We start from the raw sequence: 17,730 nt of genomic DNA, 5'->3' as shown, positions 1-17,730 counted from the left end.
TTTAAAATAAAGAATATATTGTTATGAATTAGCAATTCTAATGCTTTTAAGAGCCTACCCCCTCATTACATTAAATGTGATGAGTCCAGTTAAGATAATATTCATAGCCAGCCTAATGGCTTTTTTGGCCGTGTTCCCAACAGCCATCTCTAAACCCCCCCGGGGGGGGGGGTGATCATTCACTATTGATTTCCCCCCATTGATTTAGCAGTTAAGATTCCAGGCAGGCAGAAGAACTTGATGGACTGGAGGAAGAGAATACAAACCAGATGATGAGGGGAAAGATTCTGCTGATGCCTCCAGTTCAGTTATTCTTTTGGCCTGTATCATCTTCACTGTTGTGCAGCGAGTATCTTAGCGCAAGTTCCCAAGGCAAAGGGGTTGGATTGTGTTGTTCTGCACTACTAAAATGGATCTGATATCAGAATGGCGTTTTGTCATTACTGCCTGGCAAAGTGCATTCGCAGTGTATTTAATCAAATCCGACTATGTGTTGAAATGATTTGTCTCCTGCAGACAGTTAACTAGGTGGAAAACTGCTATCTTGGCTCATACATATGAGGACAACCTAATGGATGCATTTAGCAACTCTTATATTCTAGAAAACCTGAAAATACTAGCATATCCTCCAACATTTCTCTGAAGAAATTAGGGATATCCTATTCAACATTAGGAAGCTTCTTCTGCATTTGTTCTTGCCACACACATATACGTAATATACAAATCAACATTGGTCAAGGCAATTACAACCTCTCAGCCTAACCTACCTCACAGGATTGTTGTAAAAAAAACCTGTGTGAGGGAGGAGATTGTGTACAACACCTTCAACAGACAAATGGAGTGAAATAACATTTTAGCTGTAAGCTGTCTTGAGTCCCTGCCAGGGGAGGAAGTGGGTGATAATAATGGAAACCATGAGAATGATCAGGTACATACCTGAGAGTAAATCCTATTAGGCTCCATTTACAATAAAAGAGTAAGCATTCCATGTGTTTTTTAAAAAATGGCTGGCTGCTGAAGTGTTGCGCGTTGAGGTCCCCTCCCCAAGACACCCCCCCCCCCCAAGAAAAACACAATTGACACTTACTGTACTGCTAACTGTAGCAGGCTTAGGCTTGAATGATATGTGCAGGCCATGATGGCCTCCCTGCTTCTGCTCCCTGCCTTTTTTGTCTCATTGCAATATTAAAGGAACCCAAAATACAGTGGTGCCTCGCAAGACGAAAAGAATCTGTTCCGCGAGTCTCTTCGTCTAGCGGTTTTTTCGTCTTGCGAAGCAAGCCCATTAGCGGATTAGCGCTATTAGCGGTTTAGCGGCTATTAGCGGCTATTAAAGGCTTAAGGGATTAGCGGATTAGCTGCTAAAAGGCTATTAGCGGGTTAGCGGCTTAGAAAAAGGGGGTGGAGAGCGGAAAAAAACCCCAGGAATCGCAAGACATTTTTGTCTTGCGAAGCAAGCCCATAGAGAAATTCGTCCTGCGAAGCACTTCCAAAACGGAAAACCCTTTCGTCTAGCGGGTTTTCCGTCTTACGAGGCATTCGTCTTGTGGGGCACCACTGTAGTGCTCCCGCCCAAGGCTAAATTAAAACTCGGCCAACAGCACTGCAATCACCCAAAATAAAGCCAACCTATGGGGATACTATAAATGAAAGTGATTCCAAGTAAGCTGGGAACAGTCCTGACTAGCCCCACAATTAACAAACAGTTAAAATGGGGGAAACCTCTTTGCAAAAGAAAGCCCCTAATGGGGGCTCTCTCCCTATTGGGAAAGGCAAGCCCAGGAGGATTATGCACAGGCAGTGCTCACAGGTACAGGGAGAATCTTCCCAAAGGGCAGGGAAAGGGGTGGGGTGGGAAATCAAACAGGAAAAAAGGGAAATTAAATTAATTAAGGGACTAGAGAGGATTAAAGAGATGGGGGAAATAAAGAAATGTAACCAGACAATGAGAAGATCACTCCACGGTCCAAGCGCTCCTGATGATCCAAAGCATGCAGCGAAAGAGGACGTCCGTTGCTGCGTGCCTTGTATTTAACAAATAGGGCTGTCAATCACTAATTGGCAACATCTAAATTTCCCCAGTAACAGCCCGCCCCTATTTAAAGGATGGCTAAACCATTTGCCTAGTAACCGTGAGGTGTCTTGTCAGCCCCGCCTGCAACCTGTGCTTTCCGTGAGGGAGAGCACACTTTGCGTTAAACTGACCTTTTCCTTCAAAATTATAGGAAGGACTTTATATGCCAGTTTCACCATTTCCTTCATTTGGTGCAGGAATTTTATTTTCACTATAAACAGGACTTGGTTTTTGCACCTACACACACAAACAACTTTTAATTGTTCTCTGAGACATGGAGAGGAGAAAAAAGGAAAAAGGATTCTGGGTTCAATTCAGAAATCGAGACTGAGATATCAAGTCAAAAAGAGTTTGTGAGAGAAACTGCAATGTAGGGACAAACAGTGCTTTTTCTGGGGGGACACAGGGGTTCGCAGACCCCTAAACATTTTGTGAATTTAAGTCTGGCCTCATTGAGGGGCTGTATTTCAATATGAGTACGAAATATGAGTACCCCTAAACATTTTTTTTAGAAAAAAAGCACAGGGGACAAATATGTGTCTTCATTCCAGTCTGGTAGCTGCCATGGCGTACGTACATTGTTAAGTTATAAAATGAGGATTACATCATGATATATTTTAATGAAAAGTCTCTTTTAGGATGCAAAGGTGATATTGGGGGAAAATCTCAAGTTGCATTAGAGCGAACATGCATAAAATCTAAAGCAGCTAAATTATTAAGTAGTAGAGGAAAATCTTTTGTGATTTCTCAATTGTAGCTTTAATTGATAGCAAACTGATATCTTTATCTATGTTGAGAATCTTTCTTTCTTTGTCTACAAGGTAGACAAGTTGGCTGGGCTCTACAACATACACATTCGCACAGGCTGTTTCTGTAATACTGGAGCTTGTCAGCAGCACTTGGGGATCAGCAATAATGATATCAAAAAGAACCTGCAGGTCAGTATGTGTTAACATTATGGTTCTATTTAGGTGCTCCCAAGTGAAGGCTTCAGTCTTTCACAGGCTCCAACACTGTCCAATATTCTCAAACGAAAAGGTAATGCCATCAGCTAGTTTCTGTGCATTGCAGTCCTTTTTGGAAGTGAGCCCCGGTCACTTCAGTGGAGTTTGCTTCCAAGCAAGGTGCGCACAGCGTTGCCGTCTTAAAGAATTATGAGTCAGCACTAAACTGGACACAGGTACGATACTTGCTCTGATGTATTATTAGATCTCAAATTTTGTTGTTGTTGTTTAGTCGTGTCCGACTCCTCGTGACCCCATGGACCAGAGCACGCCAGGCACTCCTGCCTTCCACTGCCTCCTGCAGTTTGGTCAAACTCATGTTTGTAGCTTCGAGAACACTGTCCAGCCATCTCGCCCTCCGTCGTCCCCTTCTCCTTGCGCCCTCCATCTTTCCCAGCATCAGGGTCTTTTCCAGGGAGTCTTCTCTTCTCATGAGGTGGCCAAAGTCTTGGAGCCTCAGCTTCAGGATCTGTCCTTCCAGTGAGCATTCAGGGCTGGTTTCCTTCAGAATGGAGAGGTTTGATCTCAAATACGTAAGAGCAAATCCTGATCACACTCTCGAAATAAACTGTGGGCAAGATTCTGCAAAAATTATTTCTGCAACAAAAATCCTTTTTTGTTATTGCGATTGTCGTAGAGCACCTGTAAACATGTACATAGAGATATGACAGTAGTTTACCTTTTTCGGAGTCCTTACAGTATTCAGTGTAATCTCTTCTCAGCCTACCTTCTTCCCCTCATATACTTTTCTTTTTTGAAAGTCCTCTGGCCATGAAATTGTACAACAGGGCCGGGGAACACAATTCAGCCACTTTCCTTCCTGGCTAACTTTCTGGCAGTCACATGCCACTGGTAGATGGAACCACACACACAGCCACATGCTGAAGGTGGAAGTCCTGCAGGTGGGAGGATGCACAAGCCAAGGCTCCCCCAGCCTGTTTGTACAGCAAGTTCACGTGTTTATCGGGGCAAGCAAAGCCTTTATCACCCTTAACTTGCTGAGTGGGTGGCGGCTTTCCTCTGTATCCTGTTGTGGAGCAAGGACAACCTTCACACATCAGCTGCTGTTTTAAGGGACTTCAAAATTTAGTAAAGCCACATGTCCTTTGCCATGTGTGCCATTTTACTTTCCTAGTTTATTTGTCAAATGCAAACAAACAGCCCTAGCGTGTTGTACATATTAGCTTAGTGAAAAGACACAGTAACTATCATGCTGTATTTTAATGGAATGAATAATGAAAACCAGAGCCCAGCGGTGAAGCACAAAGTGTTTTTCTTTGCATGAATGAAGTCCCATGTTCAGTCATTGTATCTCCAGTGGGAAATCTTGGAGATGTGCTGACAGTCAGAGTAGACAGAATGATACCCATAATCCAGACTTCATATGTGGCAGTTTCAGATGTTTATAAAACCAAGGGAGAGCAGCGATAGAGACTTGTTTGCAAAATGTATAAATAGAATATATATTTTACTATGTGCCTAAAGGCAATATATAAAGCATAAGAAGGGGGAAAACAACATCCTAAAATTAAAATAAATACTCCTTTTAAAATTGGGAACTGCAGCAGCATATTTAAAAGTAAACCTCTCCAAGTGCCTGGTGGAATGGGTCCAGTTTTACATAAACCTAAAAGTCAGTAAAGGCAGATCAAGGTGGGTCTCTCAAGTAAGGTCTTTCCAAAGGTTTGGGGTTGTAAATAACCAAACTTGGCACAAGGAATAAAAATCAAGATTACTTCTCTCTCCAAAACGAAGTCTTGCGGGAGGGGGGACATTCTGTGTTTTTACAAGATCTTATTGCTGTAAAATACAGTACGTTACATTTTGATAGCGTATACAAAATGTTTATAATACCTTCTATCTCTCCCCCCCCCCCAACTAGGCTGGGCACGTCTGTGGTGATGACATAGATGTAGTTGATGGACGTCCCACTGGGTCTGTGAGAATCTCATTTGGCTATATGTCTACATTTGAAGATGCACAAGCCTTTCTAAAGTTCATTATAACCACCAGACTCATTGGCTGCAACCTGGTTAATATTCCATCTCCAAGACAGACTATTTCAGAGTTGGTAGCATCTCCCAGGGAGAATGGTCTCACCTGTGATAACAACAGTGCAAATAAGCTGCCTCCGAACAAGAGCACTGGGGACTCTGGACTTAGTTCGTCTCCCACTTCAGTGAACATGCCGGTCAATCTGCAGCCAGCCAAGAGACATTCAGAAAGAGACATGACTGAGGTTTTTGGGAACCCAGCAGAAGACATGCCAAGTGGTGGAAGGCCAGTCGCTGTCACCAACATTTATCTCTACCCAATCAAATCATGTGCTGCATTTGAGGTAAATGCTTTTAGTGATATTTAAAAGATTCACATTTTTTCAGGTCTGTTGATGTTTTATATCTATATATCTCTATCTCTATATCTACATCATCTACATGTATATTGTGTGTGTGTGTGTGTGTGTGTGTGTGTGTGTGTATGCATACAATGGGGTGGGTGTGTATATATCTAGATCTATATCTGCATAGATGTTTTATATGTATATGTGTGTGTGCGCATGTGCATACACACATGCAATTTTTAGCTCACGAAGGCATCCAGGGCCAGAGCCGCTTCACCTTCACGTAGACAGAGACAATGAGCCTCCTGTGCCAATTTTAGGAATACCATTAACTGGTATTAAATTGTTGGTTATTTAGTGTATGTGTCTATCCATCCATCATGGGGCAGGAGAAGTACATCATTAGGATTTTCTTCTAATGCATCAAAATGCTTTTGGCCTTCTCTGTTCAGATCAGAGAGATTTTTTAAAAAAATTAAAATCAGAATAGAGGTCAGTTGAAGCAAAACTAAATGAGCATTGGCTATATCCATCTCTTCCGGCTTGGACCATGAAATAAAAAGAAGAAAAGGGTCATTTTGGTGTCCCTGAAAGGATTGCTCCATTGGTTGGTATGATCACCAGGGAGGCTTCGGTTCATCTTAAGCTGTATTTTCCATGAATAATTGGACGCCAGTTTTATCCTCATATGCATCCCAAAAACTCTTGTGTTGTGCTACAACAGTGTGTAAACAGCAGGTAAGGGTGATTGACTAAGGCCTATGTTTCACACAAGTAGTGAACCTGCATCTGGCCTGTACAATGTCAGGTTGGGGTACACATGAAAAAGTCTTTCCACATAGGGAAATAATTATTATATTATTATTAGTGTTTTTGTAGGAGAATTGCATCACTGAGGACAGAGTGGCTGTACTCTAGCAGAAGTCCCATCTGTGATGCTTTTGCCTATTCCATTTAGAGTAACTGCTCAGAGGGTCCGCTGCAACCTCTTCACTCACTTTTTGCTCCATCAAGGAGGGGTTGCGTGCTGCATTATTTGGCTCTAGAATGGGCCTTTTCGCTTTTGAGGAGAAAGGGGGAAAAGAGGAAAGAACCCTCAGAGAAATCAGGACAAGAGATTTAAAGAGGGAGAATTGGAATATTTCTTCCTTAAGCCTGTTGGAGACAGTGGAGAAGGTAGGGCAAGGTGAATACCAACTGTTTGACCAACCTTGATGATGGGAAGGAGGAATTTGGAGAAACTGAGGGTAATGGGGAGACAGAAATGCAGGAGGGGGAAGAAAGATGGGGATCGTATGGAGGGCAAACGCAAACCCAGGGAGGTAAAGAACTCTTAGAACTCTGTAATGCAAGGGCAGTTGTAAGTCTGGAAATGGAAGACCTGAAAAAGAATAGGGTGCTTTTGGGATGGCAACCTCCAAGGCTTGTTGACAAAAGTGGTAGTGGGCTTTAGGTTAATTTTAAAGTAGGGTTTGCAGTACTTCTGATACAGCATGCTTTACTTCTCAGAGCTCTGGTGGTCAGTGAGAAAGGAGGTCCCATGTTAGCTGAAATGTGCAACAGGACCTTTGCCCACGCCATATGAGAATTTTGGCTGGAAACTCGCATCTAGATTTGACCAGGGCAGATACTTGTAGTGACATTCAGGAAAAAATGGTGTTTTTAGTCAAGGCACTATAATGGGACAATTAAAATGGCTGTGGAACTGTGCTCTCTGGCATCAGGGGGCAGAGGAAGGACTCAGTAATTTTCCTGTTCTAGCTGCCTGCATAAAACTACAAAAACTTGGAAGCTGTCAACCACTTCACAGACTACTGTGCAGCTGGAGGCTGCGCATAGAATTGTGGGTCACAAATTCTGCTGACTGGCATTCAGAGCATGAGGCAACTTCACAGCAACTAAAGTTAAACTTTTTTTTACTCATTGTCTTAAATATATGGAATGCTTAGTATCAAAATAAATATTATGATAATATTCTGTTCTCTTGAAACAGCTCTTGTCTACTCAAGGAGTTCAGTGGTGTTAACAGCCCCATATCCTTGATGACTGTTTCTGGTGGGACAGTTGCTGAACAGGTCCATATTTTGAATTGGGCAGGGTTGGACAAGCTAGCAACATTGCCTCTGCCCCATGACTTACTCCCAAATATGTCAAAACACAAGACTCCCCATGGGCGTAGCCAGGATTTATTTTAGGGGGGGAAGCGTTGTGTTAGGCAGAACCGAGTTACTTGCAACGCAAGTTAAGTATCCCCCTTGTCTCCAGTATCAACAGCCCTAGTCACTGATGGCAGGATATCAAAGAAAGATCTCTTTCATTCCTGACAGTCCCTGCGTAAATAGTAGCAGAGATTATCAATTTTCTGCTTATCTTCCCAGTTTTATTGAAGTCTGAAAGAAAACACAGCCTATATTTATGTTCATACTGGAGGGAGTGGCTTTAAGAGTCTTTTGCTTGTGCCTTGGCATGAGAGAAAGTGATTAAAGTACATAATAAACAAAGAAATAAATCAGGCAAGCAGAGGACCAATCTAGGAGGATCATTCATAGCCGACAGTGCCTCCCCTTGAAAACTGAATGCCCCCACCCCCCGCCCTGCATCCCAAAGATAACAACCCTTCTTTTGTTAGCCTACTCATCCAGGGCTGAAAGAGGGTTGTCAAGAGCTCTTGGTTTTGCCAGGGTTGGTTGAAGCTGCCTCCAACTTCTAATTCAGCAGCAGCAGCAATAGTTCAGAGACTGGACTGTAGGAATTGTTACCCCAGGGCCACTGACTGTGGCAATAGGTCTAATGTTGGGAATTTCAAGAACAGCCTCCCTGAACCGGCTTCACGTAACACATACCCATCACTACATTTTAGTTTGGGTGATTTTACAAAAATCCCCCAAAACTGCTTAGTGGAGTGCATGGAAATGAATAACTTAATCCTAAAACTTACAATAAATGTTAATTCAGTAATTAGCATGCTTGTATGCATTGACATGACATGGGCTGCAGGCAGTGATGGGCGTACAGCAATTGAGGAAACACTTGATTAACATGTTATAATTGAGAGGATGCTGATTTGCATTACAAAGAAATGTTAACATTAAAAATACATTTGCAACAAAAATACGGCATTTAAGTGTTGCGGTGCTATTTGAAAATTCTCTCTTTGAAGATTTTAATTGCTTTTCTTTTTCAAAGTTAACAACATTACCACCTTGCCTGCGACACCCCCTCACCCCCACCGTTTTTTGAATAAGGCATGATGAAGTAGCTAGATGGTCTACACACTGACCTAGAATCTGACTTTCCTTTGCAATGTATTTTGCAATGCTTTAATAGATGTCAATATTATTATAGCTTCTTTTATGAAAACTTCCTACTGTGGATCACAGCCCTGCATCTGCATGAAAATTGAGGTCAAAGCCATTGAAGGCTCACCTGCATTAAAAATATATTCTGTTCCGTAATAAGTTTTTTAGTTGCCTGGGAGTTTAAAGCAAAACATAATAAGAAACATTACCAAGGCAGTCACATATTTTTCTCAAGTATAAATGACACATTACTTTTGCATGCGATGAGCACAGCCCTTAATTCAGAGGTGCAATCTTGGAAAACGAAGACTCGAACTCCAATTCAGAATTCCATTGGCATAGCAAAGCGACTGCTGAGGGCAGAGTTATGCAAATGAAGCCTATTTACATACAGGTACTGGCTCTTCTGGCAGAATTTGCAAAGTTTTCTTTTTAAAAGAAATGAAGCTGAATTCTGCAATCTGCATGAATTATTCAGGTTAATCTAATATACAAGCACCAATCACTCAATAAAGCCAGCTTTATTTGCTGTGGTAAAAGTTGTGTTTCCAATAAAGCTTACATGGGGGGGGTGTGTGTCAAAGGTCGAATTCTCTTAGGAATTCTTTTCCTCCTTCCACTGTGTCTCTGCCTGTCAGAGAGTCCCGTTCTCTGACAGGTGGTCCCAAACACCAGTCAAGTTGACCTATGGTGGGTGGGAAGAATGGTGAGGAAGGGACTCCCAGTGGGGTAACCCCCTTGTGCTGCCCATCCCAGCAGGGCTCAGTGCCAGCTCCCTTTCAGCTCCAAATTCCTTATCTATAGCCATGCCTGTACCTGCCCTTACCTCCCTTTTGTGCATGGGCAAATCTGTTTTGACTACAGTAGCGATGGGACTGGACATCAGCAATGGAGAAAAGGATTCCATGAAAACACACACACACACACACACACACACTTATAAATGTTTAAAGCGCATGGATTTTGCATTGTAAATGCTGCAGAATGAAAAAGGTAAATTTTAAACATTAATAACTTCATCGTAACAGCAGGTTTCAGGCTCTTCATATTTGCTGAAGACTACATAAATAAAAGAGTATTTAATCTCAGATGCAATAAATACTTTAGACTCACTGAGATCACTGTGCACTAGATTTTATTCTAATTTTTAAGTGCTCCCAGGTCTAAGATGAATTATAATATTGTTCTCTTTATGTTTTCCTGAATAAATCAGTCCACCTTTTTCACTACCTCATAGCCAAATAATAAAACAGGATATTCTAATGGAACTTCCTCAGGCTGTTTCAACACCTGGCCACCGTGGTGAGCTTTATCTTTCTTGTTAAAATCTGCTTGATTGGCATCATTTTTTCTGGAAAATGCAATCTCCCTGTAGGTTTGTCAGATACCATACAGGGGAGAGGGGTGGTTGTTAAAAAGAAGGAAGGAGGAAGGCAAGAACTTTTTCTGGCAGTTTTTTTGTTTTGTTTTTAGTGAATATATATGACACAGCACTGAAAGCTTTTTAGGCCTGTCTTCAAATCCAGGCAGAAGCTGCTCCACTATCAAGTCTCTCTCCCGCCCCTCCCCCACTCCAATTTGTTTTCCTGTTTATTGAATTTATATTCTGCTGTTCCTCCCAAAAGAGTTCAGGGCAGCAAACACTTTTAATAAAATACAGTGGTACCTCGGTTTAAGAACAGCCCTGTTTACAAACTCCACTAAACTGGAAATAGTGTCCCGGTTTGTGAACGTTACCTCGGTCTAAGAACAGAATCCGAACGGTGGAAGGGCGGGAGGCCTCTTCAAGGAAAGCACGCCTCGGTTTAAGAACAGACTAAGTTCATAAACCGAGGTACCACTGTAAAGACAATAAAAATAATTTTTAAAACCTGCTTCAAAATTGTTGCCAACATCTGAAAACAAAACACCTAAAACTATTTTAAGAATAGACGTAACCATTAGGGAAGCGTTTAATGCTTAACAGACTACTGTATTTTAATACTTTGTTGAAAGCCGCCCAGAGTGGCTGGGGGAACCCAGCCAGAAGGGGGTTGGGTATAAATAATAAATTATTATTATTATTATTAACCAAGGTGGGCGTCTGAAAGAGTACTGTCATGGTGCCTGACTAATATCAACAGAACATAGGGTTCATCCACACTTCCCTTTGTCCTGTGATTTCTTCCATTTGATCTCTGTCTTCTAGGCATGGGCCCAAGAGCTTCTTTTGTCTCGCCACTTTCCCCAGGGAAACCCGGTGATTGACGTTTGCTCCAATTCAACAGGAAGCAGCGGGTTTTCCCAGGGAAAGCAGCAGCACAATTTAAAAATAATAATAACCAGATTTGTGTCTGAAGTTACAGACCGAACAGAAGTGCGTATGAGCCTATAGCCAGAAAGCTAACCATTAGCTAGAGCTGTGGGAAGTAAAGTGGACGCTCAGGTTGCGAACATGATCTGTGTGGGAGGCACATTTGCAACCCGCAGTGCCGCGTCTGCGCACGCATGGTGTCGTGATCCGGCATTTCTGCGCATGCGCGAGCGCTGAAACACGGAAGTAATCCGTTCTGGTACTTCCGCGTTCGGCGCAGTGCACAACCCAAAAACGCGCAACCGGAAGCATCTGTAGCCCAAGGTATGACTGTAGTTGTTCTGGAAGACGTGCCCTAGTAGCATCCTGGACAGAGGCAGAAAGTGAACAGAGGTCATCCTTCCCTATGGGGGGACATGTAGCGGAAATGTCACTCCAACTGCCTGCCCCCTCCATGAGGGAGGCATCAGCAGATCCAGTGTAACCCTGAGGTTTGCAGGTAGGCAGAATAATTTAGGGGGAGCCTTGAGAGAACCTACAAAACAGCCACATAAGAACTCTTCACACAGTGCGTAGCTGAACTGTGGGATCCACTTGCACAAGAATAGATGGCTCCCGCTAACTTGGATGGCTTATAAAAGCGACAAATTCAGGAGAGGATAAGGCTCTCAATGGCTACTAGCCATGGTGGTTGCATTCTGCCTCTGTTGCTGGAGGGAGAATGTCTCTGAATAAGTGAATGACAGGTGGAGAGAGTGCATTCAGGTTTTGCTTTTGACCAGTAGCTGGCCATCGGCCGCTGGACTACATGGGCCATTGATCTGATTCAGTAGGGCTGATATGTTCTGAACTCACTGGTACAGGGTGTTGACTGAGAGGGTGGAAACTGGCGAGTGGGGGTGGGAGAACAGAATGGAGTGTCTGGAAGAGGGAGAGGAGGAGGAGGAGGAGGAGAAACACATAGATATCACAAGAGGGAGGAGAGAGATTGGGATATGTTGTTTCTTCATTCACTCACACAAAAAAGCTGTATTAAAATACCCTCAGGTATGGAAGTGAATGCTGCCCATAGATGTCAGTGAAGAAATCAAAGACTTTAATGTACCTGAGACTGGGCACACGTTTGTCCACCTCCCTTCTGCAAAAAAATCAAGACAAAAAAGAGAAAAACAGCATGGTGGCCATTGAGGATAGAGCCTGATCAATGGGCATAAAATGCTGGCTGGCTGCAGGAATGACAATGTTCTGGGGTCCAGCTACTCCAGCAGGAATGACAGGGAAGTCGCTGGAACCCTGAACAAAAGCACTCAGTGCTTCAGGATTTTGTTGAAGGGCCCACTTCTATAACATGGTGACAATTATCCAGATGCCATTAAATTGTGTAATATTTATAATTTTGTATAGTGTCCTTCAATCCTGTTTTCAATATTGTGGCTGAAAAGCCAAATCTCAGTTTTTTCTTTCTATCTATCTATCTATCTATCTATCTATCTATCTATCATTCGCCGCCCCTCTGACTAGGTTGCTCAAGGCTGTTCCCAACAAAATATTAAAAACACAGTGAAACATCAACCATTAAAAATTTCCCTGGTGGCTGCCTTCCAATGTCTTTGAAAAGTCAATCACTTGTTTATCTGTTAGCCGTCCGGTGGGAGGGCGTTCCACAGGGCGGGTGCCACTACCGAGAAGGCCCTCTGCCTGGTTCCCTGTTTCCTCACTTCTCGCAGTGAGGGAACTGCTAGAAGGCCCTCAGAACTGGCTAGACAAGGGGGGTGGAGACGTTCCTTCAGGCAGGTATACTGGGCTGAGGCTGTTTAGGGCTTTAAAGGTCAGTACCAACAATTTGAATTGTGCTTGGAAATGTACTGGGAGCCAATGTAGGTCTTTCAGGACCGGTGTTATATGGTCCCAATGGCCACTCCCAGTCACCAGTTTGGCAGCTGCAGTCTGATTATTCCTAATAAGGGCAACACTCCAGATAGAGTGGCCTTCCTGCAGCTTCTCTTGGCCCGGCTGCCTAACACAATCAAGTACATTCAGCCACTGGATTCTGCTGCTGGCGAAGGAGCCTTGCCCTAAAACCAGAGGTTTTCCAGCTTTTTGAGTCAGGGGCTCCCTTGACCAACTACATTCTTTCTGCGGCATCCCTGTGGGGCTCCGGAGCCCAGTTATGTCACCCCTTGCCCTTTTTTGAACACCCTTGTGGAGTGTTCCCTCAGCCTCCTCTCCTTGAGAGTCCTCTGGGCAGCCGCTGCTGCTGCCCCTGGTCTCTGAACTTCCCCCCACAAGCCTTTGGGAGGCAGAGGCATGAGAGGGCATCAGAAGAGGGAGGGAGGGAGGGAAGGAAAGAGGGAAAGAGGCCAGGGTTGCTCGCGGCACTCCAAGATGCCACAGCACACTGGTTGAAAACCACTGCCTTAAGCTGTTCCTAACTTCCCAATTTTTACCAAGTCTTTCCCCCAAGTTATTAGTCTAACTAATTTGTATAATGTATATAATTTGTATATTGCTTTGATTTATGTTTATAATTTATATATTGCTTTTCTTTGTAAAAAAATAAACTCAGATCAATTTCAGTTATAAAATCAATAAAACATCATATATATTAAAATATATTGAAAATGCTTTCTAAAGGAAAATATTCTCTCAGAATATGTTTTGGAATTTGTGGCATTCCAAATTCCTGCACAGGTTCTGTCCTCCAGCAGAAAAAAGCTGGGGTTGCAGTGGAAAGTGATCCTCTAGAAGAGGGGTGTCCAACAGGTTGATCGCAAAGCTCAACAACTTTGGAACTTTCGTAGATCACTGGCAGTTGTTTTTTTTTATATAGTGGGAGTAGATCGCAGTCTCTTGAAAGTTGGACATGCCTGCTCTAGAACATTGGACCCAATTTCCCCCTAGACATTCATAATTCAGAAGGACTTCTTCCCTGAACCCAGAGAAGTTTGGAATGCACCTTAGTCTATTAATCCTGTTTGCTGTTGACAAACAGTATGCTATCATATCCTTTCAGCTCTTGCAATGAAGTATTGACTATTAAAAGTCTCTATTTTAAAACCAGAAGTAAATACCTACCATAGTTTTTCCATTTCTTTGCTCAGCATCTGTGCACATAGGCAGCTTAAAGACTTACTAAGTGAGAAGTGGTCTGTTTCCCATCAGGTGATGGAGTGGCCCATCGGAAATACAGGTTTGCTGTATGATCGTAGCTTCATGGTTGCCAATCACAATGGCGTTTGCATCACTCAAAAGCAGGAACCGAGACTGTGTCTTGTGCAGCCCTTTATTGACCTGGAGCAAAATGTGATGATCATCAGAGCAGAAGGTTGGTAGGCAAATCTTCATTATCATTTCATTGTAAGATGGTTTCAGTAAAATTTGTAATATCACAAATTACTAGTGTTTCTGACATGCCTTGCTGAGAATTTCTGGTGTTGCAAATCAAATAATAGATACCAAGTATGTTATGGTTCCAGCTGTTTGGAGCACTTGGACAAACTATTAAGGGGTGGCTATCCTCTACTTTTTGGGGTCTGATCAAGACCCAAAGCATTTTTTTTCTGGCCTCTTAACTGTTTTTTCACAGTGACAAAAAGAAGAGTAAGAAGTTGGCCCAGTGTTGGTTTGGGCAGATGGAAATGTGCCCCCCGTAATCAGATCAGATATTCTCCCACTCAGCTGATCTACCTGAATTATCGGAGGAGGGAGGGCGCTGTGTGAATGTGTAAATGAAAGAGTGGTGGGGTTGATGGAGAAGGGTTCTTCTTATGTTCTTAACAGGCATGTGGCAGGAATTATGAATGCAACTAATCAGCCGCAGCTAGGTTCCCCCCAACTTTGTATATTTGCTCACATGTCAGTTTGCCAATGCAGAGGATTCTGGGGCACATTCTAGGGTACACCCCATTCCCATTGGGCCCAGTTAGATTTATTGGGCCTTATTATTGTTGCTCTGGAGCTGTGCAGTGTAAAGAAAATTGGTATACAGTGGTACCTCAGGTTAAGAACTTAATTCGTTCCGGAGGTCCGTTCTTAACCTGAAACTGTTAACCTGAAGCACCACTTTAGCTAATGGGCCTCCTGCCGCTGCCGCATGATTTCTGTTCTCATCCTGAAGCAAAGTTCTTAACCTGAGGTACTATTTCTGGGTTAGCAGAGTCTGTAACCTGAAGCGTCTGTAACCTGAAGCGTATGTAACCCTAGGTACCACTGTATATGTGCAAGTCATATTTAAGTGAAGCTTGTCTGTCATTACTCATTAAATAACTCCTTTCCATCATTTCTCTGTCCCTCCCTTTCTGCAAGTAACTCAGCCTGGGATTGAGAGGCCATGTTTTGTTCAACATTCCTGAGGTAGTGACTTGTCAAAGGCAACCCAAGTGGCCATTAAGGTCCCTTGGATGGCTGAGTCAGGATTTGAACTCAGATTTAAGAGGTCCAGATCTGATACTCTAATTACTGTAGCACACTGTTCCACAGCCTTTCAGCATGTATGCAAAGAACCTTGACGTTTCTACAACATGGGAGAGGTGGGTTGTGGTTCTAACCATTTCATCGTAGGTTAGTAATGCAGTGTTTAAAAATCAGTAGCGACATCCCTGTTAGCTTGATTAGGTTCTTCACGCCTGAGTGTAAAAATACAGTAGCAGAAAGGATGAAAAGCCTTTAATATATTGAACATATATTTCACTTAGCTGCAGCAGCAGCCCTGTACTTTTCATTTTTTAAAAAAGTATTTTTACTTTTCTAAACTCATTATTTATGTCTTATATATCTACATCTGAACTATGTTTGCCTTCTCCTGGTGATCTTCCATTTTTACTTGGCCTGCATGCAACATTATTCATAATGCATGTCCATTTGTTTGAGCAACTGGTTCCAAATATGTTAAATCCTTTACCTGCTTTATTCTTAGTTGTTGCACAAAACATTGCTTCTTTTAGTTTCCTGTGAAGGATACTCCTATTTTTATGAACTGTATTACTGAAATAAATAGGCATTGAACCGGGTTAGTAAAATGTTAAACTTAGGACAACAAGCCCTTCATAGAGACCTTGAGTCCTGCCTTGGGTTTCATTTATTAACCTGATGCCATAAAAAGAAGCCTTTTATGATCACTCACTTGCGCAGAAGGAGACTGGAATACATCAGTGTTAATTGTACAAACAAATGTTTCCTTAGTAATTACTCTTCATTGATGGATTAAATACTATGAGAACAATTCAGCTAAAAAATAGACACTTTTAAACCAAGCTGATTTTCAATCTCAGTGGGAGACCTAAATGTGTTAAATGAAATCAAAAAAGCTTAAAAGTGCTTTAACTTTAGTTGGATTGTGCCCCATATGTTTCCCATGCTGTGTTTCAGGGTCATTGGCCACATTGTTCAATTTGGACTTATTTTTGCATCAAAAATCCAGTAAGTTTAAAAAATCTTTTGCCAGGGACCGATTTGCAATATAAAGCCTCCATCAGGAAAGACCTTCAGAGCAATTTTCTTCCTGCTTTCTTCAGAAATGAATATCTTAAAACCTTCAGATTCAATAGCATATTATGTGTGTGTACATTGTTTAAAAACTTGGAGTATACTGTATTTAAAAGATACCTGAAGTCAAGCTACTGTGTGGCAGCATGCGTAACTCAGAAAAGGAAGCCATTTTTCTCCCACCTCCATTGCATCTTTCAGGTTTTTCCCACTGGTTTGCAGGATGTGCCATAAAGACAAGGCTGCACTTGACATAGTTGTATTGGCAAAGTGTATATTAAAAACCTAAGTATAATAGAGGGATGCGGGTGGCGCTGTGGTCTAAACCACTGAGCCTGTTGGGCTTGCCGATCAGAAGGTTGGCAGTTTGAATCCCTGTGACGGAGTGAGCTCCCATTGCTCAGTCCCATCTCCTGCCAACCTAGCAGTTTGAAAGCATGTCAAAAAGTGCAAGTAGATAAATAGGTACCGCTCCAGCGGGAAGGTAAATGGCGTTTCTGTCCACTCCTCTGGTTTCGGTGTTCCGTTGCACCAGAACCGGCTTAGTCATGCTGGCCACATGACCCGGAAAAACTGTCTGCGGACAAATGCCGGTTCCAGTCGTCGTCTGCACCTTAACTTAACTGTCAGGGGTCCTTTCCCTTTACTTTTTTAAAATATAAAACACAGCATTGGAATGAGAAAATTTTGGGAGATGGCCCTGTTGCTTTTATCCTGATATTTTTTGAGATGATGCCTCTGCTATTCACTTGAAACTAAAATCTCTTTGGGTTAATGAAGTACTAAGATATGTGGCCCCGAGATAGTAAAATAATTTGTTTTGCCATGTAAGATTATTTTCAATTAACCACATCCAATACCATTCACATTTTTCTCTTATCTCATAAACCATTTCAGCATCTACATCCCCTCAGTTCATTTTTTCCAGAAGGGAAAATTACAGCTGAGACAGAGTTGAATTATTTTTTCATTCTTTTTAACCTGAGAAGATGTCCTTGTGCTTGCAAAAATGTTTTGGTGTGCTCTCATTTTGCCTAGTGAATATTTTTCGAAAACATATTTTAAAATGTCGAGTTTTTTGTATTTTCTTCCTTTCGAACTTCTCTTTCCCCCTCTTAAAAGAAGCCTATATTCTCATTTATTAGAGGTGACATAACTGGGATAAGACTTCTTTTCATAGGCTGCAGCTATCACGGCTGCAGTAAATTTCTGCCTATTCCAATGTATGAAATACA

The 17,730-nt window shown here is 42.4% G+C and overlaps 1 protein-coding gene across 2 annotated transcripts in view; it reads left to right on the top strand.

Annotated features, from left to right (window-relative positions):
- The window catches only part of MOCOS (molybdenum cofactor sulfurase), an 84,714-nt gene that overhangs the window by 50,913 nt on the left and 16,071 nt on the right, over positions 1-17,730 (top strand). For both annotated transcript variants that reach the window (XR_014503966.1, XM_083407624.1), the window contains exons 7-9: positions 2,896-3,012; positions 4,961-5,416; positions 14,174-14,336. Coding sequence is in view for 1 of the 2 variants with exons in the window: in XM_083407624.1 (XP_083263750.1) it covers positions 2,896-3,012; positions 4,961-5,416; positions 14,174-14,336 (736 nt within the window). In the remaining variant the exon portion in view is untranslated. The remainder of the gene's footprint in view (positions 1-2,895; positions 3,013-4,960; positions 5,417-14,173; positions 14,337-17,730) is intronic.

The sequence above is a fragment of the Podarcis tiliguerta genome, assembly GCF_965153285.1.
Source record: "Podarcis tiliguerta genome assembly, chromosome: 13".
Classification (NCBI taxonomy): domain Eukaryota; kingdom Metazoa; phylum Chordata; class Lepidosauria; order Squamata; family Lacertidae; genus Podarcis; species Podarcis tiliguerta.
Note: the sequence above shows the minus strand (reverse complement) of the source record. Positions and strands in the feature narration are given on the sequence as shown.